At 47.3% G+C, this 27,200-nt stretch overlaps 5 protein-coding genes and 1 long non-coding RNA gene across 13 annotated transcripts in view; 3 read left to right on the forward strand and 3 right to left on the reverse strand.

Moving 5' to 3' along the window:
• The window catches only part of RT1-M6-2 (RT1 class I, locus M6, gene 2), a 4,143-nt gene extending 1,538 nt beyond the window's left edge, over window positions 1–2,605 (forward strand). For 2 of the 3 annotated variants that reach the window (XM_087597893.1, XM_087597894.1), the window contains 3 exons: window positions 450–725; window positions 847–954; window positions 2,224–2,605. In XM_087597893.1, coding sequence (XP_087454019.1) covers window positions 450–725; window positions 847–954; window positions 2,224–2,273 — 434 coding nt within the window. In that variant the 3' untranslated portion in view covers window positions 2,274–2,605. 3 annotated transcript variants of the gene reach the window in all.
• Znrd1as1 (ZNRD1 antisense RNA 1) overlaps window positions 1–10,334 on the reverse strand; it is a 26,001-nt gene extending 15,667 nt beyond the window's left edge. Inside the window, exons 1-3 of one of the 3 annotated variants that reach the window (XM_087598099.1) lie at window positions 5,695–6,109; window positions 5,434–5,509; window positions 4,180–4,980 (exon numbers count right to left, since the gene is read on the reverse strand). In XM_087598099.1, the coding sequence (XP_087454225.1) occupies window positions 4,204–4,980; window positions 5,434–5,509; window positions 5,695–5,924 (1,083 nt within the window). In that variant the 5' untranslated portion in view covers window positions 5,925–6,109 and the 3' untranslated portion in view covers window positions 4,180–4,203. Of the gene's footprint in view, window positions 1–4,179; window positions 4,981–5,433; window positions 5,510–5,694; window positions 6,110–10,210 lie in introns of those variants that run through there. The other 2 variants (NM_001395156.1, XM_087598101.1) reach the window with 2 other exon arrangements.
• A 111-nt stretch (window positions 10,335–10,445) lies between these two features.
• On the forward strand, window positions 10,446–14,372 carry Polr1h (RNA polymerase I subunit H). Of its 2 annotated transcripts, NM_001166300.1 has the most exons (5): window positions 10,446–10,546; window positions 10,628–10,775; window positions 11,005–11,105; window positions 11,270–11,379; window positions 14,174–14,372. In NM_001166300.1, the coding sequence occupies exons 2-5, from the start codon at window positions 10,640–10,642 to the stop codon at window positions 14,196–14,198; spliced, it is 372 nt and encodes a 123-aa protein (NP_001159772.1). In that variant the 5' UTR covers window positions 10,446–10,546; window positions 10,628–10,639; the 3' UTR covers window positions 14,199–14,372. The 2 variants fall into 2 exon arrangements, with proteins under 2 accessions (NP_001159772.1, NP_998732.1); NM_213567.2 differs by lacking the exon at window positions 10,446–10,546 and having other exon boundaries at window positions 10,609–10,775.
• Window positions 10,775–16,704, reverse strand: LOC147998430 (uncharacterized). Of its 2 annotated transcripts, none has more exons than XR_015645331.1 (3): window positions 16,631–16,704; window positions 15,412–15,503; window positions 10,775–10,862 (listed from the first exon to the last, which is right to left on the reverse strand). It is a non-coding gene; the product is annotated as an uncharacterized LOC147998430 (long non-coding RNA). The 2 variants fall into 2 exon arrangements; XR_015645330.1 differs by having other exon boundaries at window positions 16,606–16,704.
• A 158-nt stretch (window positions 16,705–16,862) lies between these two features.
• Ppp1r11 (protein phosphatase 1, regulatory (inhibitor) subunit 11) lies at window positions 16,863–20,378 on the forward strand. Of its 2 annotated transcripts, none has more exon segments than NM_212542.3 (3): window positions 16,863–17,135; window positions 18,697–18,805; window positions 19,176–20,378. In NM_212542.3, coding segments are annotated over 3 exon segments (384 nt in total). In that variant the 5' UTR covers window positions 16,863–17,063; the 3' UTR covers window positions 19,379–20,378.
• Rnf39 (ring finger protein 39) lies at window positions 20,315–25,800 on the reverse strand. The gene is given in 4 exon segments (NM_134374.2): window positions 20,315–21,663; window positions 23,185–23,276; window positions 23,498–23,520; window positions 25,268–25,800. Coding segments are annotated over 4 exon segments (1,059 nt in total). The 5' UTR covers window positions 25,631–25,800; the 3' UTR covers window positions 20,315–21,082.
• Window positions 25,801–27,200: the final 1,400 nt, after the last annotated feature.

Consider the following 27,200-nt stretch of genomic DNA (forward strand, 5'->3'; position numbering starts at 1 on the left):
TGAGCCGACACCAGATAGTGACTGTCCCAGGGCTCATACTTCTTTTAGGACAGTTTTGTGTCTCTCAGGAGGATAGGATAGAAGATTCCTGAAATAATAAATAGTCACTCCCTTCAACTTGCAGCCCTTTGTGAACTATGGCCTCCCATGTGCTAGGTCTGTGCTTACACCTAATATCTCTGGGGTCTGATCAGTCGTGCTGAGCCTCTATACCCTCTACCCAGATATCCTCTTTTCATGGTTAACAATGTGGGAGTTTTCTACTTTGGACTGCCTTACTATAATGTTAGAAATTTCCAAGGAATAGATCACACTGTTGCCTGAGTATGGGCTACTTTTGGGGTTTGCATCCCTTCTCACCTTGATCCCCCTGTCCATTGCCAAGACAGGGACTGCTTAAATCCCCAGCCACAATGTTCAATGCTTGAATTTTCCAAATTTTTCTTCAGATCCCCCAAAGACACATGTGACCCATCACCCCAGACCTGAAGGTGATGCCACCCTGAGGTGTTGGGCCCTGGACTTCTACCCTGCTGACATCACCCTGACCTGGCAGGAGGAGGAGGAGGAACTGACACAGGACATGGAGCTTGTGGAGACCAGGCCTGCAGGGGATGGAACCTTCCAGAAGTGGGCATCTGTGGTGGTGCCTTCTGGGGAGGAGCAGAAATACACTTGTCATGTGTACCATGAGGGGCTGCCTGAGCCCCTCACACTGAGATGGAGTAAGGAAACGTTTGAACACAGAGCCTGTTATCAAGGAGAGACTCCTGAGTAAGGTCTCTGCTAGGAACTGGGGTTAGGCCCCCTCAACTCCTCCCTCTCTTCCCCTTTCTCTCTTCCTAGAACCAGCAACTTGGCCTGTGGTTGGAATAACTGTTGGTGTAGTTCTCCTTGGGTTTGTCACCATTGGAGCTCTGATTGCCATTGTGACCATGAGGAAGAAGAGAGCAGGTAAGGAAGGCATTGTGTCTGAGGATTTTCATAGATTTGAAGCCCTACATGGAAATGTGTTCATAGCCCATTTTATTACACTGAGACACCTCTATGTATGAGTGCTTGCCCAACCTTGTGTTCTGTGCAGCACTTTTTCTTGCTGTTGAGACAGGATCTCTCTACATAAACCCTGCTTGACTATGTAGACCAGGCTGCTCTCAAACTCTGAGATTCACCTGCCTCTGCCTCCCGAGTACTAGCATTAAAGCTGTGTGCCACCAAATCTGGCTGCACTATCCCTTCTTTAAGGTCCAGGGCTCTGGGAGTTCCTCTAGGACATCTTCATCCTGTATCCATATCAGTCATTCTCTTGCCCTGTGTGGAGTTACTCAGATGACTTTCTCAGGAATGAAGCTTTCATCATTCTATATCTACCTTGTACTGCTTGTCCCAGCTCTTGTGTCTCTTCACACACTATAGCACCACCTAGGAAGAGTATAGAAAGGTACCAGAGAGCTTTGTCACTTTCCCAAGCATTTCTACAACTGCATCCCACATGACTTCTCAGCTGCACCAGCTGAATGACCACATGCTGGTTCATGGTCCAGCATGTGATGCTAAGAAAAAGCTGTAGAGACTGAATTTGGCAAGGTTGACATTGGCACAGCTTCCATGACAACTGTCCCAGCCACAGAGACCAGTGCCAAGGTTTTGGTAGGGTCATCAGTGATCCCTCTGCCTGGGTAGACCCTGTGGATCCTGTGGACCTTATGGATCCAGTGTGAGACCTGATGTTGATTGGCTTGCCCTTCTGTTCTGGCTCTCTCCTGTTCTTTCCTTTATCCTTCGACCTCAGCACTCTAATATCATATATTAAATCCCTTTACTTCTTACGTGATAAGAATTTACATTCTGTTATTTGTACCTCAAAGTTAAATATCAGCCTGGGGACCTTTGAGATCACAGCTAATCAGGGATTCTCTTCATGTAATTGCTACCTCTCATGGGAGAGATGACAGCATGTGTCCATCAACATGAAAAGTCCCTCCCTTTTCATTCTCAGCTGCCCCCACCGCTACCCGCACCCCTGACTCCTACTACCACTGCTGCCCAAATGTAATGCCCATATAAAACCAGTTTCCATCACAGATACTATTCTCACCACTAACATCTGTGGCCAAAAATCTAGTTTCAAAATACCAAAGACTCTCTCCAGATCCCCCACTTAGACTGCTCAGTATATAGCCCAGGACTCACTCAGATATTTTTTGGTTTCTTTGTTAATAGGATCCCACTCTGTAGCCCAGGCTGTCTTGGAACTTACTATGCAGATGTAATGATGAACCTTCTTTGTCAACTTGACTGGATTTTGTGTCTCCTGGGAGTTGTAATTCTGGTCACATCTGTAAGAGTGTTTCCAGAGATTAATTAAGGATGGCAGCCTCCACCCCTGGATGTGAGTGACATCATGCCTTGGGTTGGGGCCCAAGGATAAAAGAACAAGACAAAGCCAGATAAGAGGATCTCTACTCTCTGCCTCCTCATCTACTTAAGTCTGAGGAATCCCAGCTACATTCTCCTGATGCCGTGTGCTCCTCCATGCCTTGTGCCAAGATGGACTGGACCCTCTTAAACCACAAGTCATAATAAATTTCTTCCTTTAACTTGATCCTGTTGGGTATTGTGTCACAACAATGAAGAGAGTAGCACAAATCCATGTAAGAGCCTCTGCAGTCCTTCTTTCCTTGTTCTGGGGTGCTAGGAAGAGACATGTGAGCCTCCATATCTGGCAGCCAGAAGTACTTGCGTAAGGTACCATAAGTGAGGCCTAACCCATCTTTGTCTACATCCTCCCCAAACAATGACGACTGGAGAGAGACTCTTCTGAAAGATCTGGTATCAGCAAGCCCTGCAGACAGCTACAGTATTGCAGCCTTCACAAGTCATCACCCATGCCAGATAGACTTTTTGGTGATACAGAACTGTCTTTGATCATCAACGGTCCTGTAAGGCACCCCAATCACTAACTAGCTTACCAAGTTGGACTTTTGTCCAAATGTTCTTGGGTCTATTACTGATGCCTCATCTGGGGTGAGTAGACATTTATTCATGTCTCCCCAGGAAACATCTCACGAAACATCCCCTCATCTCCAGTAATGACACATAGATAGCACAGAGGAAGAGTTTCAAAGTTAAACTTTACATACAGATGAATAAGTTATATGTTGCAAGTCAGAATTTTAGGGCCTGGTTGGTATTTCTCTAGCGAAGGAAGCAAAGTATCCACCAAAGAGTAAGATTATATCAAGCTGTAGTAACATTATTAAGATAACTTTGAAAGTTGGGAGCAGGAGGAACCAAAGACCTGGGCAAATGAGAAAAATTCCTCCTTCGCCATTACTGAACAACTAGGCCTTCCCAGCTGGGAGAGCTAACATCTATGAAACAACAGTACATAATAATGTTTTTCATTCTTCAAAAAAAATCCCATAAGAAGCTGTTCTTACTTTATAAATAAGGAAGCAATGTTTAACAGAATGATAAGCAGGGCTGGTGAAATGATTCAGTAAGTAAAGGCTCTTGCTGCCAAGCCTGATGACCTAAGCTGAATTCCCAGGACTCTCATGATAGGAACTACCTCTAACCTCCACACTGACACACACGCACATGCACACATGGATGTGTACATGTACATGCACATATGAACATATGCAATGCACAATACACCACTCAAACACAAATATAATCTAGATATTTTTGAAAAGATAATTTGAACACCAATTAGAAAATAGCTAGGCAAACTTTCAAGCCCAGACTGTTTCCTAACGATGTATGTGTGTAATGGAAATCATACCACTCGGGGCAGGAGAGGTGTTTTAGTGGTAAAGAGTAGGGCTGCTCTTCCAGAGGTCCTGAATTCAAGTCTCAGCAACCACATGGTGGCTCACATCTCTAACGTGATCTGATGCCCTCTTCTGGCATGCAAGTGTATTTGCAGATAGACTACTCATATATATTAAATAAATAAACCTTTAAAACAAACACAAACAACCCAGACAACCAGAACACAAGAGACAGATTCACATAAGAAACATGTTCACACGTTTTCAGCCAGGTGGCCAAGGTGCACACCATTAATCCTAGGCTTTGGGAGATAAAGGCAGGCAGAACTCTAAGTTGGAGGACAGCCAGGGAAACTCCCTACCAACCCCCCAACCCCAAAGAAAGAGAAAAGAAACATGGTTCTGCCAGCAAAGCTCTGAAACTTTATGGATTCTTTATTTTTCCTATTTGTGTTCTCAGAAAAGGTGGTACAGCTAAGAATCTCCTTCCAAAAGGTCTTATGATTGTGCTCAAGTCCTCTTCGTCCTGAGATTTTTCCATAAGAATATCCACTTTAATTCGACTGGTACTGGATGGCTGGAAAAGTGGGTATGCAACTACCCTCTCAAACTCTTTACTCTGTTTCTTTACTTGATCATGCTTCTCAGGAAGTGGGATCTGGCTCAGGCTTTTTCTCAAGGTTCTTTCTTTGAGCCTTTGTTGTAGAAGTTCCCTTCCTCGAATCATTCGCTCCCGATGATCTTTAATTTGGAGCAGTTCTCTCTCATGTGCCTGTCTTATTTTCTGAGCCTTTGGGATGCTCTGCCTCTCTAGCATAATTTTGGGTAGTGTTATTTCACTGAGGAGTTGTGTCTGTTTCCAGGGTTTGTCCTTAAATTCTCTGGCCTGGCTTGTTCTATGGATGTGCCTTTCTATTTGCTTCTTCTCTCTCTCAGGTACCCAATAATGTTGCTTCTGTTTCTCTGTACGTGGTGGTGGTGGTGGTGGTGGTGGTGGTGGCTCCTCTTCCACTTTTGTCTTTGTTTCACCACCTGTGTCTTTTTTCATCATGTCAACTATTCTTTTATTATAATATGACTCTGCTTTTGCAAGCCAGTAGTCAAGAGAATGAGCTTGCTCCTTGCAGAGTGCTTTGCTCTCCTCATGGTACTTCTGAGTTAGCAAGTGTCTCGCTGCTGTTGTATGCACACCACCAAACCTCTGTCAAAGTGAGTTTCAGAATTTTGTAATTTTTCCTTGAAACACATTTAAAAGAACTTTGCCTGCCCTAGTACTATTATAAGGAAGGAAGGAAGGAAGGAAGGAAGGAAGGAAGGAAGGAAGGAAGGAGTCTTGGGCCAGGAGTGGTAACATGAACCTTAATCCCAGAACTCTCAAGTCAAAAGCAGGCAAACACACATCCACCTACCCCTTTTATTTTCTTTGGAGTAACAGTTTAAGTTTTATGCCTCATACTCCCAGGCAAGCCTGGGTGTTCTCAAAGTATGTAGTGTCTATCACCAGTAAATAACTAGTTTTGAAAGTATATGGGTCTGGAATAATTTACAAGAGTGGAAGCTGAGTGCTGCCTCAAAGGGTCACCTGTGCAGAAGGATTTTAAACCTTGGGTCCCTTTCCTAAGTAGCTCCACACTATAGAGTACAGATCATTTACCAGGATCCTTTTCTCTAGAGGAGACCGTTGACCTTCTGAGATCCTAGGGTCTTTGGATTCTTTTGCCCAAGCCAATCTAAAAGATAAAAAAGCAAAGATAAATTGGGGTATGGGAGATACCATGTTTGCTCACCTGTTGTCCCAGTCAAAGATCTCAATGTTTTGGCCAAGAACAGGGGCCATTTCTCCATTGAGAAAACATTGCATTTCCCATGGCAGAAAATCTGACTACCATTTCTTATATGTGAACTAAAAGCATACCTCTTCTGTGGACTCAGTGTAAACCACTCAGAATCATTTATTTGGCACGGGTAGAGGGACGAAACAGGCTCTTTGGTGAGGGATGGCCTAAGGACACCCGGGCCATATGGTTCAGTTTCAACGCTCTTTTTGTCTTCTGAGATAATTCTAGTCTCTTGTTTGGCCAACTCATTGTCTTTCTGCACTTTGTCCAGCCAGGCCCTCTGTGCTTCGATCAGCACATACAGCATCTTTGCTTTGTTTTGTACTGAAATTCTATTCCTGTTTGATCATTTGGCCCTCTGCTTGATTGACAGTCAATCATCCTTCACCCTAAATCCATTTTGAGACTAGTCCCTGATGAAACTTTGCAGGCAGAGTTTTGTGGCCCTCTGGGTTTGTTTATCAGGCTGATGGCACCACAAGTGAAGACCACCAAGTTTTTATGAGTCATTCCTGCTCAAAGCTCAGTTTACTGTGAGGTCGCATGTCAGCCACTGAAGCTGTCCAGCACACAGGCTGGGAACTCTCAAACTATAGGCAAAAGCAAAGGTTTTGAGGACTGGCAGGTATAAAATTGAACCACGATTCTACTGTTTCCTCAACGTATGGTACAGGGAAAGCCAACTACCTTCCATGTCAATTTCCTTATTTATAAAAGGTAGATATAAAGGGCCTGCCTCTCAGGGTCATAAAGAATGAATATGGCTAAAGTATAAACAGATTACATGGCAAATTCTCAGTAAATGTCAGCTACCTGCCGTTTACAGGTAAGTCACCCTTTACAGGTAAGCCCCTTGGTTTCTATTAAGTCTTCTTACTACACTTTATCACAGTGATTCTCCCTTCCTCTGTGGAGTTTTCATTTTTACAATTCACTTAAAAGCCAATCACTATTGAGGGTTGGAGAGATGGCTCAGTGTTTAAGGGCACTGGCTGACCTGGAGGCCCTGAGTTCAATTTCCAGAATCCACACAGCAGCTCACACCTCTCTATAACTGTAGTCCCAGGGGATCCAATGCCCTCTTCTGGTGTGCAGCTATAAAGACAAAACACCCATATACATAGATCTTAAACCATATCATGGGAGAGAAAGCCCATGCCTGACACTGTCTAGAGGGCAAGAGACTAGAGGCTGGATAGGCCAAAGACCTAGGATAGAAACAAATACTATTGAAAAAAAATTAAAAGTCACTGGGTGTGATGGTGCATGCCTTTAATTACAGCACATTGGAGGCAGAAGCATCTCTGTGAGCTGAAGCCCAGCTCTGGTCTACAAAGTGAGTTCCCAAACAGCCAATACTACCCAGCAAGACCTCCTCTTGAAAAACCAAAAGTAAAATTAGCCAATTAAATGATTCCAAATAATACTCTGCTATACTTTTAGACTGGAGCCTAGCATAAAGAGCATTCATCCAGCAACTGATGGAAGCAGATGCAGAGACCCACAGCTAAATTTAGGTAGAGCTCAGGGAATCCTATGGAACAGGAGGAAAGACTGTATGATCCAGAGGGCTCAAGGACAACACCATAAGAAAATGGCCTACAGAGTCAACTAACCAGGGCTCATAGGGGCTCACACAAACTGAACCAACAATAAGGGGTACTGTCTGGGTCTGACTTAGGTCTTCTGCAAATATGTTATGGTTATACAGCTTGGTGGTGGTGAGTCCCCTAACTGTGTATATGGGGCAGGGGACTGTCTCTAACTCTTTTCCTGATTTTGGGACCCCTTTCCTCTTACTGGGTTGCCTCGTCCAGCCTTAACAACTTAATATGAGGGGATGTGCTGAGTCTTATTTTAACATGACATACCATGTTTGGTTTATATCCCTGGGACGCCTGCCCTTTTCTGAAGGGAGAGGGGAGGGACTGGGAAGAGAGGAGGGAGAAGAAACAGCAGTTGGGATGAAAAATGAGAAAAGAATAAATTTATTTATTTATCTATTTATTTATTTAGAAATCAATCACTATTGGGTCTGGAGAGATGGCTTAGTGATTAGGAGCACTGGCTACTTTCACATCTCAGCACCCATATGACCGCTCATGACCATCTATAACTCCAGTAATGAATCAGACACCCCTTCTGATCTCCATGGGCGCAAAGCGTGCATGCATGTGGCATACACAGATATACTCAGGCAAACACTCAAAACAAAGAAGTAACCCTAAAAATATTGTAAAGATTATCAATTATTTGTATCTATAGTCACTCTACAAGTGATAAGCTTCATAATATTAGAGGCTCTTATACCTAATATTTTGTCTCACTGACTTCTCAGATATTCTTTTAAGATTTATTTCTATTTTTAGTGTGTACTGCCATTTTGTCTGCATATGTCTATGTACCACATGCATGTAGTCACTCAGAAACCAGAAGAGGGTGTGAGATTCTCTGGGACTGGAGTTACAACTGTTAGCTGTTATGGCTGGCTATCGCTACCAGTGGGAGTTGAACCTGGGTTCTCTAGAAGAGGAACAAGTGCTCTTAACCAGTAGGCCATCTCTCAAGCCCTTCTTAGATATTTGCTTATTGCTTTGAGATTGAAAAAAAAAATTACCATCCTAGAGCCTGATGTGGAGGTTTTGTGACTGTAACCAGACACAGGCGGATAGGCAAGAGTACTATGAGTTCTAGGTCAACCTGGGCTATGAGACCCTGCTTCCGAAAAATAATGGCCACCTCCCTTGCACTTCTTCTTTATAGAATACATTTTTTATGTGTGAGTGTTTTGCTTGCATGCATGTTTGTGCACACTTGCATGCCACTGTGGAGGTAGGACGAAGGCATTGGATCTCCCAGAACTGGAGTTATAAATGGCTGTGGGCATCCATGTGGCATGGATGATGGAAAATGAACCGGGGTCCTCTGAGAGCATCCAGAGCTCTTAACTACCGAGCCATTTCTACAGCCAGATACTTTCATTTCTTGCACAGGGCATCCAATATGGTACTATGATCATAAGTCTCAAAATTCTAATCATTATCACACAGTAGCTAATCTTTCCCTCACAACTATCTCAGGGTTGGGGATTTAATTCAGTCGTAAAAGGCTTACCTACTGAGGCCCTGGGGTCCATCCCAGCAGGCATGCATGCACACGCATGAGCACCCCCACACACATGAACCATAACAGAAGTTTGTTACATGTTGAGGCTGGCTTGGACCTTGCTCTGTAGCCCAAGATGGCTTTAAACTCACAACCCTCCTGCCTCAGCTCCCCTAGTACTAAGATAAAGGGATGCACGACCACACAGACATGCTGCATCTTTTATTAAAGCGTGTGCCAGTCTTCCATGAAGTCTAGAGCTATATACTGTAGACTTTGTATCTCTGGTTCAAGCACCGACTAGTGTATTTTCTCCATATTCTAACTTTTCATCTGTATTAAAGAGAGAACACAGATTTCAACTACACAGTCTGGTCTCAGCTCTAACCCTTACACAGGTGCTAAATATGTATTGGACAGACAGAGCTTTTAATGGGAAAGGAACGTCATGCCTTATACTGCTTGTGCAGTAAAGGCAGCGGTCAAACCACGGTGGATGTCTGAAGAATGTCCAACTTTAAAGGGAAAGTGGGGCTAATTTCTACTTTGAAAGAAGACACAGGTAAAATTTAGAGTTCAACCATCACAGTCTCGGCAACAGAGCTTTGCCAGTTTCACCCCTAAGTAAAACGACAGGGTCTGTCCTCCGGCATCTTGCTCAGGGGTTTTAACTACTTCTCCAGGGTTTAATCTCACAATAAGTGCACAGAAAGACAGATGAGGGTCTCTTCTATGAAAGAGTAGTTTATGTCCTTTAGAAAGTAGTTATGTGACTTAGCATGGTAATCAGGTTGGCTGCTGGAGGGCTGGGGACGCTGTCTTCAAGCTGGTCCTTCTTCAGTATACGTTTTCCTTACTTTGTACGCTTCTGGTGAATGAAACGACACGACTTTACATTTACTCTATTGTTCACTTACTGGATGGCAGGTATTTAAACACGGGTGAATGGGAGCTTAGGAGAGTGGAAGATGGTCTGCAAGTGAAAGCCAAGACCAATCTCCTAGTAAATCCAAAGAAGTGCTTTAATAACTAACCTCCCTCTCCCTCATCTGGCAAGTGCCTAGGGAGAGAAGAGCCCTAGTCACACCAGTTGCACCATCTTCAAATCCCTAAACTCCCTCTCACCCTCACCATTCCACACTCCTTACGAAGCTGACTCACTCAAGTGCTCAGAACTGCCCAAAGCTGACGCGAGGAAGCCGGTGTAGCCGAGAGACGAACGGCCAGGAGGGCCCAAAAGAATGCTTCTTAGCTTTGCTTTTGACTACTGAGCGGCTGCAAAAGGAAAACAAAACGGTCTCGGGAACCAGCAAAAGTTGCGGTTCTCTCAATCCAAGAGGTATCAGTTGCTCTGGAAAAATCAGTACAGTTTTAGGGGGACGCTCCCGCCCCCTTCCCCTGCTACGTGTAGGATTCCCTGCAAAAGCAAATAGTCCAGGATTAGTGCGGAGCAGGAAAGTAGCGAGTGGCCTAGCACTAGCTACTCGCCTTAACTTGGTCGACGTCATAGTCCCAGACTGCGTGCCGCCGTATATTCCCTTCCGCCAGAGGTTCGGCTCCTTCCCTTAAGCGGCCTCGAGTACCTGCGCCATTAATTATGACGTCACGACCCAACGGCCACCAGGACCCGGAAGACGCTCTAGCCCGCCGGGCGCACTCGCTGCCTGGCGCCTTGGGATCGGACGCTCTAGCCCGCGGCTGGGATCTGTACTCTATCTCCCTTCCGCCTACCTCCTGCCGCACAAGGCTCCCCAGCAGCTGAGGCTCCAGGCTCCTAGCACTCCAAACTCTGCGGTCAGAGGATCCTGTGGGAGGAGGACTCAGGTAATTCCCGCTAGGGAAGCGGTGAGGAACCACCTTCAAGGCCAGACTCCTGCGCCTCAATAATAAACTCCTCTTTCCCAGCTCTCATCCGCCATGGAGCTGGCCCGCCCCTGCTCCAACTTTCAATCAGACTTGGATTTCTGCCCAGATTGTGGCTCCGTCCTGCCGCTGCCTGGAGTTCAGGATACTGTCATCTGCCCTCGTTGTGGCTTCTCCATCGATGTGCGAGGTGAGGGGCTGGTATGCTAGCTACGTCCACGATGGAGGTGACCTCAGCACTGGTTGGGCTTAGGGAGGTGAGACTCAGAACAGGAATCTGTTAGGGAGACATTGACCAAGGGAAGAAACTCAAAGGGAGGTCGTGACTCACCTGGGAGAGTGTTGCTGGGATTCGTTGCCTCTTTTGCTATTTCTACTGTTATTTTTTATTGGTTTGTTTATTTTTACTTCCTGTGCAGATTTTGGAGGGAAGGTTGTGAAGACCTCAGTAGTGTTCAACAAACTGGGGACTGTCATACCTATGTCTGTGGATGAGGGACCTGAATCCCAGGGACCAGTAGTAAGTTGATAAGGACTAGCTCCAAAAGAACAATGGAAAGGGGAATTGGGAGACCTGGTTTTGCACTCCATTCCGTGAGAATGTCCAAGGAGTGCAATAGTCTGATTTCTATGTGGAAGCAGAGACTATGATTAGAACTCCATAACCCTTCTGTTCCTTCCTAGGTTGACAGGCGCTGCTCCCGATGTGGTCACGAGGGAATGGCATACTACACCAGACAGATGCGCTCAGCTGATGAAGGACAGACTGTCTTCTATACCTGTATCAACTGCAAGTGAGACGATTACCCCTCCCATTGCCCCTTTTCAGTGCTTGCAAAACAACATTAATGACAGACTCATATTATTTCATTTGGTCCGGTTCATTAGAGGAGGGTTTGTAGCCCCTTTTTATTTTTATTATTTACTTGGCGTTTTTCAAGACTTAGAGCTCACCCAGGCTGGCTTTGAACTCTCAACCATACAGCCTAGGTTAACCTCAAGTTTCCTGCCTCTGTTTCCTGAGTGCTGAGATTCAAGCATGTGCCACTGCAGCTGGCTTGTTAAAAAGACTGTTTATCTTTTAAAGTTATGTGTAGGTGTTTATATCTGCATATTTGAACGTGCAGGTACCCACCAAGGCCAGAGACCTTGGGTCCCTGGAGCTGGAATTACAGGTAGCTCTGAGCCTTTGGATGTGGGTGCTGAGAACTGAACTTGGATCCTCTGCAGATCCTCCTAAGCGTTGAGCTATCTCACAGCCCCCCCAACACCCACCCCCTTACTGTTTTTACAGCTAGTTTTCTAAACCTATTAAGATGTATGAAAAGAGAGCTATGTGTGGTAATGTGTGCCTCAAAAGGAGGATCGTGGTTTCAAGGCCAGCCTGAGCTACACAGGCTGTCACCAAAGCAAAATGAAAACCAAAGCTTCTAGGAAAATTTAAAGCACAGGAAGTAGGCATTGTTCTGCACAGTTGGACAACATGCTGAAATTTTACACTGTGAAGGAGTGACTTGACATAATCTTGCATGATTCAAAGGACGTGGTCTGGATGGTTTGGAGCAGTCTTGTCTTGGTTGTTGTGTAGTTCTACATAATTGTGTGGCTTTCTGTGCTTTTGCTTTTTGTTGTTTTCCTTTCTCCTGGGGGTACCGCTTTAATTCTCGGCCTCAGGCATGTGAAAGAAGTGCTCTGCACTCAGTGGTGCCCCGAGCTCTCTTGTATTTGTTCTCTTTAGAATTGTAATTAATGTTTTTCTTCTTCTTAATCTTCTTATGCTGCTTCTACCTCTGAGATTCAAGGATTACAGGCGGGTCGGTGCCACCATAACTGTTCTGAGGATCCAACTCTGAGCTTTGGGAGAACTATATAAGCACTCTTACCAGCTCAACCACATACCAGTCCCTTAGGTTTCCCAAGCTGAGACTTGACTTACCTTTTGTCAGTCTGGAAATATATCAGCCATTATCCCATTCCAGTATTGCTTGTCCCCCATGTCCTCAAATTTCTTATTAGACTTTCACATCTCTCATCTTTGTATTTTCCATCCCATTTCTGTTTATAGAGTCTTCTGGGTAATTTCTCCAGATCTTTCTTACAGAGAGGTCAGAAAAAGATGTCAGATTTTTCTCTTCAGTTTGTATGTTTGTGGTGGGGAGAATGTTGTAGGTGTAGTGTATTTATGTGTTCATGTGGATGTATGCATGTATTTGTGCATGTGTATATTTGGTAGCCAGTGTTAGACACTGGGTATTTCTCTCTCTCTCTCTCTCTCTCTCTCTCTCTCTCTCTCTCTCTCTCTCTCTCTCTGTGTGTGTGTGTGTGTGTTTTGAGACAGGGTTTCATTATATTCTTGGCTAGCCTAGAAATCTTTGGAGACCAGACTGGCTTCAAACTTCCAGATACCAATCAGCCTCTGTCTCCAGAGCGTTGGAATTAATGTATGCCGCCACTTCCAGTTCTCCACATTATCTTACGAGGCAGAATCTCTGATCCTGGAGCTCAGACTAGGCCGGTTACCCAGTCAGTGCGTTTTGGACATTCATTTTCCCACTGTCCCATGTTTCCCAGATCTAGTAGAGCCCATTCTGTACATGTGGACTACCACACCCAGAATTTTCTTTACTTTTAAATGGATCCCAGGAATCCAAATTCAAGTTTTCATGTCTGTGCAACAGACCCTTTCCCAGCTGAGCCGTCTCCTCTGCCCTCCCCTTCATTACTACTTTTTTCAAATGTCACGAACCATCCAGTTAGCTTGTGAGTCATTTTAAATTTTCAATCATTTCACTTAACACTTTTATGTGTGTGTGTCTTGCTTGCATGTGTGTAAGTGCACTGTTTGCATGTCCGGTACCCAGAGAGGTCAGAAAAAGATGTCAGACTCTCTGGGACTGAAGTTAAAGATGGTTAGATGAGCCACCAGGTGGGTGCTAAGGATCAAACCTGGGTTCTCTGCAAGAGCAACAGGAGCTCTTAACCAGTGAGCCAACTCTCTGCACCCACTAATCATTTAAAGTTGCCCCTTTTATTCTTTAAATGTGTATGTTAAGTATATTAAACGTGTGTGTGTGTGTGTGTGTGTGTGTGTGTGTGTGTGTGTGTGTGTGTGTGTGTGTGGTGATTCTAAGATCCACCGTTTCTGTGGATCTGATACTGTCTGTTTCTGCTGATGTCTTCACGGTATTGTTTTGCTTTGCAATGTTTGACTGTGTGCTACTTATTTTATGACTTGAATTCTGGGTCTCTTTCAGTGTGGGTGAACCCAGGTAGCGTTCCCAGCGTTTATAGGGTTCTTCGAGAAAGATCTGTTCCTATTGTTTCCAGCTACAACCTTTAAAAAAAAAAATTATGGGTTACAGTTTAGCCTTTTCTTTTTCTTGGCTAGTGATTTTCTGTCCTGGGAAATCTTTGCATACTTCATAGTAAGAATTAGATACTGGTCACCGTGAGGTTAGAGGTAAAGGGTGGTTTGGGGGACGCTCACCCATCCCTGTCATAAGAAAAACGTCCTTCATGGGTTGGATCTCATCTCAGACTGCTAGAAATCCTTTTCGGTTAACTACAACATGTCTTCTTTCTCCATAGGTTTCAGGAAAAGGAAGATTCTTGACCCCTTTTTCTGGCAGCTCAGCGGCAGTCCTTTCCTCCTCTTGGACGTGAAGATTCTGGTCTTTGATGCCTTCTTGGTCTCCTCCGGTTATCAGGCTTTGTTTTCAGAATAAGATCATCGACCCAGAGTACTCCTTCCCCTTGTCGAATTTACTAAAGTTATTTTTCTATGAAACTTTGACGTTATCTGTGTCACTCTAAATCTTCTGTCCTGGTCGGGCACTGGTGATATTTGCCCTGTCACGGATAGACGGACAAGGAATTCAGGGCCAGCCTGAGCTACCTAACAAGCTAAAAAAACTAAAAAAAAAAAAAAAAAAAAACCCAATAATCGGTCTCATTCCAAAGGGAATTTAAGTGAAACAGAGATCCAGCTATAAAAAAAGAAAAAAACTATAATAAAATAATGGAGTTGGGCATGAGGCTGTTGTGGGTCTAAGAGATTCCCAAGGATCATAAATAAATTTTAATAAGAGGCTTTATTAAGTACTCATGGCACCAGGACTGCAACTGAGAGCACTCCCAAGATGCAGCATCAAAGCCTATAAAGTTAAAAACCACCAGATTACATATACTCTACCTGCATGTAGGCAGAGTCTAATTTTAGCATTAGTGTCTTAGCCATTGAGCAGAACAGGTAAATTTGGGGTTAAAAGTTTTGTGGATGGGGGTTGGGGATTTAGCTCAGTGGTAGAGCACTTGCCTAGCAAACGCAAGGCCCTGGGTTCAGTCCCCAGCTCTGAAAAAAAGAAAAAAAAGTTTTGTGGATGGATTGGTGTCTCTAGTGCTCCACTGGGGTTCCTCTCTGGCTACAAGAGGTGGGCTCTTCAGAATTCATATCCCCAGTGTAGTGTGAGTCATAGCAAAGGCCACCTCCATTGATTCTTGGGTGCCTTCCCTTATCCCTCATCCTGGAGAGAGCCCCCCAACCCTCCACCTCCTCACCCGTTAGTTGCAGATTTTTTGTTCATTTTGATGGCCATCCAGCCATCTCTCCTTTCCCTCCCGGCACCTGATCCTGAACCCATTCCCTTACCTATCCCCCTCCTTTCCAGTTCCCTCCCTCCATCTGCCTCATGACTATTTGATTCCCCCTTCTAAGTTAGAGTCAAGCTTCCTCACTTGGGCCTTCTTGTTTAGCTTCTTTGGGTCTGTGTAATGTAGCATGGTACCTGTATTTTATGGCTAATATCAACTTATAAGTGAGTACATACCGTGCATGTTGTCCTCTGAGAGGCTCCACCCAGTTGCTGACTCAGACAGATACAGACACCCACAGCCAAACAGTGTGTGGAACTTGGGGACTCTTATGGAAGAATAGGAGGAAGGATTTCAAGCCCAGAAGGGAATAGGAACTCCACAGGAAGACCAACTGAGTCAACTAACCTGGACCCTTAGGGCTCTCAGAATCTGAACCACCAAAGATCATACGTGGGCTGGACCCAGACCTTCCCCCACGTATGTAACAGATTGGTTGTCATGTGGGTCCCAAACAACCGAGTGGGGGCGACCCCAAAATCTGTTACCTGTACATGGAATAGGTTCTTTTAGCTGGACCGCCTTGTCTAGCCTCAATGGGATGGAAGGCACCTAGCTTGAATGCCAGGGTGGGATACCCAGGAGGGCTCCCACCAGCTCAGAGGAAAAGGGGTGAGGGGATGGGAGAAGGGTTGTGAGAGGGACACAGTGAGCAGGATATAAAGTGAATAAGCAAAAATATAAAATTTAAAAAACAGAATAATAATGTATTGGGTGGTGGTAGTGTAGGCCTTTAATCTCAGTACATGGGGAGGCATAAGTAGATGAATCTGAGTTTGAGGACAGCCTGGTCTACTAATCGAGGCTAGGGCTATACACAAAGAAACCCCGTGTCTGGTTTAAAAAAAAAAAAAAAAAGGTAAGTGGGCTGCCAGGGTACAACTTGTAAAAGCTAGGAGCTTACAAATTAAAGGCCTTTTTTCACGTTTGGTCTCTCAAGCACAGTAAGCCTAAATGTAAACCATCACAAGGCCAATAAAAAAAAATAAATAAAAAGCGAAACCGGTATACATATGATACATATATCCTATCTAAATTTAGTTTCTCATTGTAAGGAAACAAAAACTGGAATTTTGGGACGGATGGTGAAAGATTCAACAGAACTTAACCAGATGAATTTGAATTTTTCACTCTGCCCCCTGCATCTAGCCCTTGCATTCTTCAAACAGAGAACTAAACAGCAGTCTGGGTGTTTCACACTTTTATCTTAGGGCCTACTACAGTCGAATAATTTCAGGTTTAGTGTACCCTCACTGAGATATCAACAAACAGGGAGAGGACTAGACCCCAGTGCATTTCCTGCTCCCGGAAAACCGTTTCTCGACAGAATAGTAAAATGGAATTTGGCCGAGATAGAGTCCCTGTCCCACCTATTTTTTTCACGCTCAAGGATACAGCAGGTAGGGGAAGCGTCGTGGGCACAGAGAGCTCATCCCCTGTGCCTGCAGGGTTGACCGGCCAATGAACTTAGGCCCTGGGCCGCCTGGCCCCACCCCACAATGACGTAGCTTCTGCTAACCTTAGCGTCTGCGCTCTATTGCATTACGGCGGAACTAATCTGATGACGCCTGTTTTGGCCCGAGCGGTGCTGGGGAAGAGAAACTGGGTTCTGCAGGATGCGTCACACCCGGAAGTGAAAGGCCGGAAGTGGGGTTGGACAGGTTTTTCCCCAGGGGTGGGGAAGCAGAGGCCCTGGAGGAGTAGGGGAGATTAAGAAGCCAGAGCATCCTGGCCTCTACTCCGAATCGTGTACCGGTTCTCTTAGATCTCAGAGGCGCAGAAAAAGGGAGGGGTGTCTCATCCTGGTTCCTCGCTTTTCGCTTTAGCCATGGCGGAGGCAGGAGCCGGGGGGCTGAGTGAGACCGTCACTGAGACAACGGTTACCGTGACAACCGAGCCCGTGAGAAACGCGGGCAGGGGGGCTGTTTAGGGGTCTGGGAAGCACTGGGAGGGGGATGGGGGTCTGGAAAGTTGGAGGGTTTGGGATCTGGGACCTGTGGGGTTTACTCTTACTGGGAAAATCGGAAGTGACTAGAAATGCTTGGAGCGGCTCAGATGGTTCAAGTGACTCGTCAAGGATTGTTTAATCTGCAGTTACAATTAGAGTATAGGTGTTACGGCTTGGGGTGGTGGTCTGTGTACGTAATAAACGGAAACTGGACCAAGGAAGGTACTGGAAGGAAGCGAAACGCCATTTGAGAAAGCATGGTTTTGGAGGCAAGCGTGCAGAACGAGTACTTACCAGTAGTGCTCGCCAATAGATAGTCATGGAATGGGTGCGTGTTAAAGCGGAGGGAGGGAATGAGGAAACAAGAAAATAAGGTGAAGGTAGTATTTTGACATATCAGAGAGGAGAGAAGCAAATGAGCAAACAGCCTTTGCAAAACCAAATTGCTTTCAAAGGGAGAAAGATGCGCTGGGTCTAATAATGTCTGGGTTGAAAGGGGCTTAGTTGTTTAGTAATTATTACCAGAGATGCCAGGGTGTTAAAGAATAAGTGAATACGATTAGGGAGCCCTGGGCTTGAAGATGAGAGAAGAATGAAGGCTCTCTTTGTAGGAGGAGAATTTTGGATATTTGTTTTATTTTGATGTGTGTGGATGTATGTAGCCTGAAGTCAATCTCAAATGTTTCTCAAGCCTGGCATAAGTTTGTTTGTTTGTTTCTTTCTTTCTTTCCTTCCTTCTTTCCTTTCTTCTTTGATACAAAATCTTTTTTTTTTTTTTTTAAAGCTGGCCAAATAGGCTAGACTGGCTAGCAAGAGATCTGCCTTTTTCCACTTCTCCAATACTGGAATTACAAACGTGCACCACCATCACCACATCTGACTTGTTGTTGTTGTTGTTGTTGTTGTTGTTGTTGTTGTTGTTGTTGTTTTCTTGATTTTGGGAGATCAAACTCAGGTCTTCATGCTTGCAAAAAAAGAACTTTACCAACAGAGATGTTTCCCATCCCTGCTTGCTTTCTTTCTTTCTTTCTTTCTTTATCTTTTTTTTTCCACAAGAAAAAAGCTTTACCAAGTTGTAGAAGCTACTAAATGCTTGGATTACATGCCTTCAATCTCTTTAGAGCGAACATGAATCAGAGGGGTGGAGAGGAAAGGGAGGTCAAAGATCAGTCACAGGAAAAGGGGAAAATAACAGTCCTACTATTCATATCACCAAGGGTGATGTGGAAGAGGAAACAGGGAGCGTTGTGTCCTGCGTTGCAGATTTGCTGGCATCTACCCTAGGTTAAGAATTGTCTTCCTTGCATACTATTGGTTATCGAGAACAGGAGTCCATACTCCCCACAAACAGGCTAAACACATGTCCTTTTTTGACTCCCAGCACCTGGCTCCTCCAGGGGCATGGTGCGTGCTACTGACTGAGCCACAGATGACAAAAGAGGAGGTTCCATGGGAAACGGGAAAAGTCAAGAGGAAGTGAGCTAGATGGGCCCATACCTCTTTAACTTTGCAGGAGAATCGGAGCCTAACCATTAAACTTCGGAAACGGAAGCCAGAGAAGAAGGTGGAGTGGTCAAGTGACACTGTGGACAATGAGCATATGGGCCGCCGCTCATCGAAATGTGAGTGTGTGTGTGGGGGCGGGGGGGTCCAGCGGGCCCCGGCCACCATCTCTGATTCTGGTGCTTCACAGCCCCTCAAGTTCTTGGTTGGAAAGAAAACTGGGTGGGAGTCAAACTCTGCAGAACCAAAGCCTGGGGGTGGGGGCTGGGGGAGCCATGGCAGCATGGAAGGCAGGTGCCTCCAACTCTCTGAGGAGACAGGACTCATAGGTACCTGAGTACCTGGGGAGGAGGCTAAGGCAGCTGGATTCCAGGAAGTAGGAGGAGACAGTGGTTGAGAGAGGATTTCTGAACATACATGGTGGAAATGAGACTGACCGGGCACTATGTTCTTCATCCTTCTTAACTGGCGTCCTCCCTCTCCGTGCAGGCTGCTGTATTTATGAGAAACCTCGGGCCTTTGGTGAGAGCTCCACCGAGAGTGATGAGGATGAAGAGGAAGGCTGTGGTCATACGCACTGTGTACGGGGTCACCGCAAAGGACGGCGTCCTACAACCCCAGGACCCACCCCAACCACTCCTCCACAGCCTCCTGATCCCTCTCAGCCCCCTCCAGGACCTATGCAGCACTAAATCCCTCTCACCATTCATGTGTCTGCCTGGCCCCAAATGTATCCATCTGACATGGGGACTTAACCCATGGTCTGGTCCCTTCTCCCGCCCCCTTCTTCCCTCTCCTGCCTGATTGAGAAGAGGAAGAGGAGGGCGGATACAGACCCTGTAATTCTGACTTGCTGCTGTTCCAGAACCCAGGCTTTGGGTTCTCCCAGCCCCTTCTTCCCTACAGTTTGCCCCTGTGCCTGGGATCCAGGCATCTTGGTCCCAATTTATCCCTTTTGTTCTCACTGCCAAACTACCTGTCCTGGGATCCAGTTATTTTGGCCACCTGCACCCTCAGCTTGAGTCCCAAGCACTTCAACTGGGTTTCCAACTGTCCCAGCTTTCACTGCCAGGGTCCCAATCAAATTCCAGGCAATCTTGTACCCCAGCTCTGCATATTAATCCTGGCTTGTGGTTCTTCCATTGACGCAGTTTTCCTAAATCTTAGTTCTTGCCTGTGGGATATAAGGTTGTGTGGAGACCATAGGGCTCCCTGGCCCTTCTGCTCCTCTTACCCCTTCTGGCTCTCCAGAGGAGTTAGGAGAGGTCTTTGTCATTCACACCTCTGATGGGAAGTGGAACCAAAAGTAGTCATGTCTTGAATATAACATTTCTGACAAAGCTAGCTGAGACCACTGACCTAGAGTCAACGATTCTCTCAGCCTTTAATCTTTGAGCCTCAGCATTGGTGTCCTGGCGGCCGGACTCCCTAAAAGGAAGGAGGGAGAAAGCAGAGAGACGAGGGGACAGGCCCCTGCAGTGCACTCCTACCCTTTCCTTCCTAGGCCTTGGAGTCTGCCAACCCAGCTGTCTTGCTCTCTCTCAGCCTCCCCAGCTGGTGCTGGGACCTGGGTGTTATCCTCTAGGCTCCAGCTGTGCACAGCGCAGAGATCAGCAAAACCCACGGCACCACTTAGATCTCATTTATTGACACAGATGCACAAAATAAATAACCCAACATTGCACAACGTGTTAAATACAGGCCCATTTATACACAAGGGAAGGATGGGGGCTATACAGAATGTTTGGGATGTCTGAGTTGCCCCCAGCCTGAGAAGGGAGGTAGCACCATTAGTTCTTTTATGTGCAAGATAAAGTTCCAAGAGGGTGTTCATGGCAAAAGGCCACTAGCATAGGAAACAGTCATAAATGGAAGGTAGACTGGCTTGCATACACATCCCAGAATTTATGTTTTAGGCTTCAGGTCTGAGCTGAGTGTCTTAGCTATGAGTTAAGTGTCTTGTTTTTGGAGGACTTTTTTTTTTTTTTTTTTTTGAGGAGAATCCTCAAGAGTGGACAAGAGCAGGAAATTCCTGCTGTGGATCAGGCCCTGAGCCTTTTGGGATTGGAGGTAAATTAGGACTGTTTCCCAACACTGGTGGTACAGAGCCTCTTTCTCTATCCTGGCCTAGAATGGTACAGAAAAAAGATACAAGAGAAAGGTCTTAGATCATGGAGACTCAGCTCTAGGCTGGCTTAAAGGCACGGGTGGATGTACAAGCCAGTTGAGCTTTTGATTTGGGAGAAAGTATGAGTGGGCAAATGGTGCTTATTAATACTCCTGCTCCAATGGGTGCACAGACAAGGCCGCTGAGATATGTGGGGATTACTGCACCGAACAGAAGTAACCTCGAGGTCATCCAGACTAGGCTAGGATAGGAACTAGAGACCTGAAGCTCAGGCTTCTCCTGGCACAATACGCAGTGGGGCGCGGGGGTCACAAGTGCAGAGCAGTGGGAAGACACGCTCCCCGAGCGGGCCCGGCGCCTGGAAGGCGAAGAGCAAGTCCAATGAGCGGCCATCATAGAAGGCCACACGACCCCGCTCCCAGTCCAAGTCCACGCGAATGCGCTGCGGCGGGGGCCTGGCGCCACCTAGTAGAGTGGGCTCTGGAGCCGTGAGCGCCCACAAGCGGCCGCCGCGGCCCTCCACGGCCCATATAGCCTCGGATGGGCACAGCTTGATGAGGCCCTTGCGCGTCACGGACTCCCCCGCAGCGCCCACAGCGTAGCAGCTCTCTCCTGCGTCCTCATCCTTCGCCAGAGAGTCTCTGAAGCACGCGCCTTCCGCGGTCTCCACCTCCCAGCAGTGGCGACCTGACGCGAAGCCCTGCGCACCCAACACAGCCCGGAGCCGATCGAAGCGCTCGGGGCTGTCCAGCGGCACAGGCGTTCCGGGTGGAGCCAGACTCACGCCGCGGTAGTCAGAGGAGATGAGCAGATCACGATGTGCAGTGCGAGGGTCGAGCGTCAGGTCAGCTGCAGAAGAGGCGACAGGGGGAATATCACATGAGAAGTTTCTTAAATCCAGAGAGAGAAGAGTGGAGAAGAGGTACTCAGAAGATGTGCGCAGCTCAAAGGTCGACTGGGATCGGAAGAGACTAAGCTACAGAGCCACTCTGTGCTCTGATGTACAACCACTTTTGTGGAACTGGACTTGGACAAGGAACTGGACTTGGTCAAGGAACCCAGCATGCAGACCTGAGGGAAGGTTGATTTGTGGTGTTGGAGGAAGAGTGGCTGATAGGACTTCTAAGGAGAATGAGGACTAATACTTGAATCTGCAAGCCGACTGACTGTAGCGGTTTTAATCCCAGCACCCGGGAGGCAGAGGGCAGAACTCTGTGAGTTCGAGGCCAGCCTGCATAGCAAGTTCCAAGCCAGTTAGGCATAGTAAGATCCTGTCTCAACAACAACAACACAAAAACCTTGAATCTTCGGCATCTGGATGGGGTATGGGAGCCAGGTCAGCAAGACTACTAAGAGATACTGATACCTGAGAGAAACTGATACCTGATAGGAACCAAAGTGACTAAAGGAAGGGCAAAGGGAGAAGAATCCAAGGTATCCAGTAAAACCAGCCCATTCACCCTCACAGGACACGCCCATTTCTTTAGGAGGTGTGGTCAGAGGAGATACAGAGATTGCCGAAGGGACCAGAAAGAGTCACTGGCCTTGTAGGTATGGGGTGCTTTAAGAAAATACTTGTGGATTAGGAACTATAAGCAATTTGGATTAAGTAGGATGGAGGGGTGACTAAGGGGTGCAACATCTGAAGAACTACCTTGGGAATGCACACAGAAGGGGTAGAGGTGATGCTGGAGTCTTGACCCCTTTCTGAGAATGGGAGTGGGTAGAAGCAGGAATTCCCGAGAGTGATCTGTCTGGAGGTACACAAAAGCATGAGGGAACGTGGCTGCGATCTGAGGAATTAAGGATATTGTTCCGGGTTACACTGTGCTTCCTCTCCAGGCATAGAGTTACATATGCAGAGCCTCAGTCCATTACAGGCAATGAACAGAGGTACAAGAGGTCCATGCCAGCCTGGGATACATAGAGAGAGATTCTTTAAAAGGGTGTGTGTGTGTGTGTGTGTGTGTGTGTGTGTGTGTGTGTGTACGTGGGAAAATGATTTTCACAAAGATAATCAGGTAAAAGAGATTATTACTGTGGGCCTTAATGCAGTATGACTTCTACCTTAAAAGAGAGAGGAGACACTTGTGCACAGAGACAGGTACCTAGAAGGAAGCCCAGGCAAGACCATCTGTGGACCAAGGAAGTGTTGAAGCTTCCAGAAGCCAGGAGAGAGCACAGAACAGATTTCTCCTTAGCCCTCAGACTCTGAAGTGCAGACGGTCGTTGTCCAAGCCACCCGTTTGTGACACTTCATTATTCCCGCTGTAGGAAGTCAAAACTGATACCAAAGGGGACTTGAGCATTTTTGAGAGCTAAGAGGGAGCGAACAGAGCATAGATTATGATCCGCTCCCTGTCTCCTCACCTGTCAGTCTGTGAAGCATGTTTTTTACCACGGGGTAATCTTCAGGGAGATCCTCCTCTGAGTTAGATGACTTGGGTACCGGGACATCGAATCTGGAAAGATGAGGGAAGGGTCAGGAAGTTATTAGCATCCCTGCCTTCCGATGCTGCTTCTGATGATCCCGACTCCTAACCCACTCTCTTGTCACAGAAATAGGTGAGGCTACACTCCGGAAAGCCCATTGGTATGTGGAGGTAAAGATATGGGCCTGGAGAGAAGGTCATGGCTATGTTGTAGGTAGTGGAAAGGAAGAAACAATAAAAATGGAACTCACCGTCTCCATGTCTTTCTCATATCCTGGGACGGGCAGAAGAAAACACGGGCGTGAGTTCATACTGTGGGACAACCTCCCCTCCGCCTCAGGTGAGCTCTGGCTGCTTGATACCCTCCCACCTTTTAAAACCACTCTCCCAACACTCCCCCATCCACACCCACCCCACTCTGCTCTATCTATCTCTTCCGTTCTCCCCTCTCCTTTCATGACTTTTCTGTTCATTCCAAAATCACCTTCTTCATCCTGAATGTTATATAGGCCTTCTCCATCCTTCCATAGCCTCAACATAACTACTTCTTACACCTTGTTTGATCTCCCTAGGCCCATGCTCTCTGTCAGTTCTCTAGTTTCCGGAGTATATTCCAGACAAACATCCACCCCTTCACCACAAAAAGGAAACACACACCCATATTCCTTGAGCTAAGAGTTATTATATAAAAGCCTAACAATAAAGCTGCTTTCCTTCTTGTCTTTAAAGCTCAATGGCGTTTATTGGGCTCTTTGTTTTATTATGTCTCTGTACCCTCAGGCCCCTGAAGTCAGAGGTGTCCCAAGAGGCCCCATAGATTTCGTAGAGAGCCATGGCAGCCAGAAGAGGGCGCTGGATTCTCTCCCCTCCAAACACTGGGTTTCCTCCATCCCTCTTTTCTGATGCCCAGAGAGGAAGGCCAGTGTGGCAGGAAGGAGAAGAGAGGACAGCAATTACACCTATACTAATTAGGCCTGTGAAGCCTTCAAAGGGCGGAAGCCAGACCCAGGGCTGGAGGTCTGCTAAGGGGGGAAAAAGCCAGATGGATGGTCTTGAGGGACCATAAAGAAATAGGAGTGGTTGATGTCCAAGGGGCTCAGGGAGGGCCTAGTGGAAAACTTTATGGCTGCAACGTGGAGACTAGCAAGAGATCTGCCAGCTGTTCACCCGGACCTAGCCTCCACCTGTTTCCGCCTGTGCCTGGGGATCTGGGAGGAGCTGAGAACAATAACAACCTACGGTTCTGGCTAGGGCTTGTTAGGGGAACCCCTGCCTCACTTCAGGCATTTGAATTTGACACACACACACACACACACACACACACACACACACACACGCCAGTCTCCTAATTTCTCACCCGTCCACTCGTGCTTTTTCTACACCCACTGTCAACCTTGGTTCCAGTGTTTTCTGTACCCAGTGTCAACTTTGGCTCCAGTGATTGATTCTCTGAACATTCGGTCCTATATCCACCCTCCCTGGGCGCCTCCTTTTCCTAACCCCGGTGTGTCTGCATCTCACTTCCCTTTCTGGCTCCCACCCCCGGCTCTGCAGGAGGCTTCTCAGATCTTTAGGGGACTCTGCGTACTAAATGCCACCAGCTTGTTTCTGCCTCTACAGCCACCTCCCTCCAGCTCTGACAAGACTCTCTCTATCCAGCTCCCCACCCCCACCCCTGCTGACCAAGTGTCAACTCCTTTTTCAAACTACTCACTCAACACTTGGCCAGTCTTTCTCCCTCCCTCTCCCTCCCCTCCCCCTTCTCTCTCCTTTTCTTAAAATTTTTTATTTAAAATTTCTTTCTCTTTTTCTCTGTATTCATTCCTGTAATAGAACTCGCCATGTCTACCAAACTGAACTTGAGCAATCCTCTTGCCTCTGCTTTCCCGGTGCCAAGTTATCTGCTACCTACATATCCATTAGGGCTTTAGAGCGAAAAGCACGGCTCCCACCTTTGCTAGGACACCTACAAAACCTCTTCTTCACCAACAATCAGAACCCGTGAAGGCGGATCGCCTTACCTCTCCTTGGGGATCCAGGCAGCCCATGGTGGGGATGCGGCCGCCGCGTCGTCTCCCGGTCCGGGCCCCGGGCTCGGCCAGTTTCTCACGCAGCCCGCGGCTGATGCGCACCTCCACTGCAAGTCGCACGTTAGACCTCAGGCTGCGTCTGGGGCACGGCTGACCACAGCAGGGGCAGGACGGGGTCGCCTCCTCCGAGCCGGGCGCCGCCGGGGACCCCCAGCAGCGCGCCAAGCACGAACGGCAGAAGCTGTGCTCGCACGCCAGCAGGACTGGGTCCTCGAAGGGGCCCCCGCACAGCGGACACGTCGCCAGCTGCTCCAGACGCTCCACCAACCCCGGGCCCAGCTCGGGAACCTCCATGGAAAGCAGGGGTCCCGACGCAACCTAGTTCGCAGCCGCCCCGGAGCTCGCAAGTGGCGGACCACGCCCGCTGCGTGCTGACTCGACGCCCCTCGCTGCGCCTCCCTCATTCACTTTGCACCCCCTATCTACCCCTCTCCCGGGCTGCCTTGGTTACCCAGAGCGGACTCAGAGCGTCTCCTCACCACGTCAGGTTTTATAGGGAGGGAGGAGGCCCCGTGCAGGAGGTAAACAGCAGACCTTGCGTAATGCCTCATCTGGTTCTCCCGCTTCCCTAGTAGGGTTTGGGGGAGCAGGGTGTGGAGACTGAGACACCTAGGTTCTTGAACCTCGGAGGTGAGCACCAGGGCATGCGCCATGGCCAAGGTGGCAATATTGGGTTTGGTAGCCCCCGTGAGTGAGTCCCTGAAGAACGTGAATCTCCCCGTTGGCCTGTGGTGTGCTTTTGGTGGGCAGGATGCCCAGGCTCGCTCTTGGCATGCGTGCCCAGATTGCCAGGGCATGAGTCATCCCAGGTGGCTGGCACACCTACATCTGGGGGCTGGGGGCCCGGAAGCTTTGGTACTGGACTGTGTGGCTTTGGCAGGCCTTTGAGTGTTGGCGTGTGGTTGTCACTCCTGGCGCCTCTCTGCCTTCCATCCTCCTGCCTTGCCTATTAAGGTCTGGGTACACGGCAGGCTTTGGGAGAAGAGCTGGAGGCAGGCGCCTACACACACCCGCATCTCTAGTTCAGGCTCTGCATCTCTCTCTCTCTCTCTCTCTCTCTCTCTCTCTCTCTCTCTCTCTCTCTCTCTCTCTCTTTCTCCCACCCCCCAGTCCCCCATCTCTCTCCTGGTTTCCATTTTCTCTATCCCTTTCCTTTGTGTTCTTATTTTCAACTTTCTTGTTCCCTTTTTCTTTTTGTGTCTGACAATAATTTATTTAAAAAGATCTCAGAGACCCAGAGACCTGGATCATCAAAGGAGGACCATACCTAGATCTTCTGGCCGTGCTACAGAAGGGAATCAACTTACCTTGTTTGTTTTAAATTGAAATGGCAGACCCTGGGAGCTCCCTTCTGCCTTCTTTTCTGATCTTTCCGTGTACCCTCTCTCACCTCTCTCACCATCCCTTCCTCATCTCCCCCCTTTCTTCCCGTTCTCCTCTTCCTAGCTCCCCTTTCTCATTTCCAAGCCTTTCTGCCTGGAGTTTGGGAATTTCGGAAAAAACTTCTATTTGTCCCTGCCTGTGACCATGTGTATCATGACCACTGTTGCATGTGTATCATGACCCTTGATGCCCAACTCTAGTGTGAATAAGTCTATAGATACATTCATACAAACAGGCATTACGACACACATCACAGTAGTCTGGTAACATTGAACATCACAGCAGGTTGTTGAGGGTCAGATGGACGTACTCAACCAAAACACCCAGGGAGGGACCTTGTCATTAGTTTTATTGTTGTTGATAATAACACAACAAGGCACCGGGGCCTTACAGAGCAGCAGCCCTTTATTGAGCACCCCCTCCAGGCACTCTTCTTCCTCCCCCATAGTACTAGAGAGGTACTCAAATGTGACACCATGAT

The sequence above is a fragment of the Rattus norvegicus genome, chromosome 20, assembly GCF_021556685.1.
Source record: "Rattus norvegicus strain SHRSP/BbbUtx chromosome 20, alternate assembly SHRSP_T2T, whole genome shotgun sequence".
Classification (NCBI taxonomy): domain Eukaryota; kingdom Metazoa; phylum Chordata; class Mammalia; order Rodentia; family Muridae; genus Rattus; species Rattus norvegicus.

Excerpts from the sequence above, each read along its gene's own strand:
- Polr1h (NM_001166300.1), top strand. The coding sequence starts at position 10,640 with ATGGAGCTGGCCCGCCCCTGCTCCAACTTTCAATCAGACTTGGATTTC. Across the intron at positions 11,106-11,269 it reads CTGAATCCCAGGGACCAGTA|GTTGACAGGCGCTGCTCCCG; the intron begins GTAAGTTGATAA and ends GTTCCTTCCTAG. Across the intron at positions 11,380-14,173 it reads TATACCTGTATCAACTGCAA|GTTTCAGGAAAAGGAAGATT; the intron begins GTGAGACGATTA and ends CTTTCTCCATAG.
- Ppp1r11 (XM_087596990.1), top strand. Across the intron at positions 18,806-19,175 it reads GGGCCGCCGCTCATCGAAAT|GCTGCTGTATTTATGAGAAA; the intron begins GTGAGTGTGTGT and ends CTCTCCGTGCAG.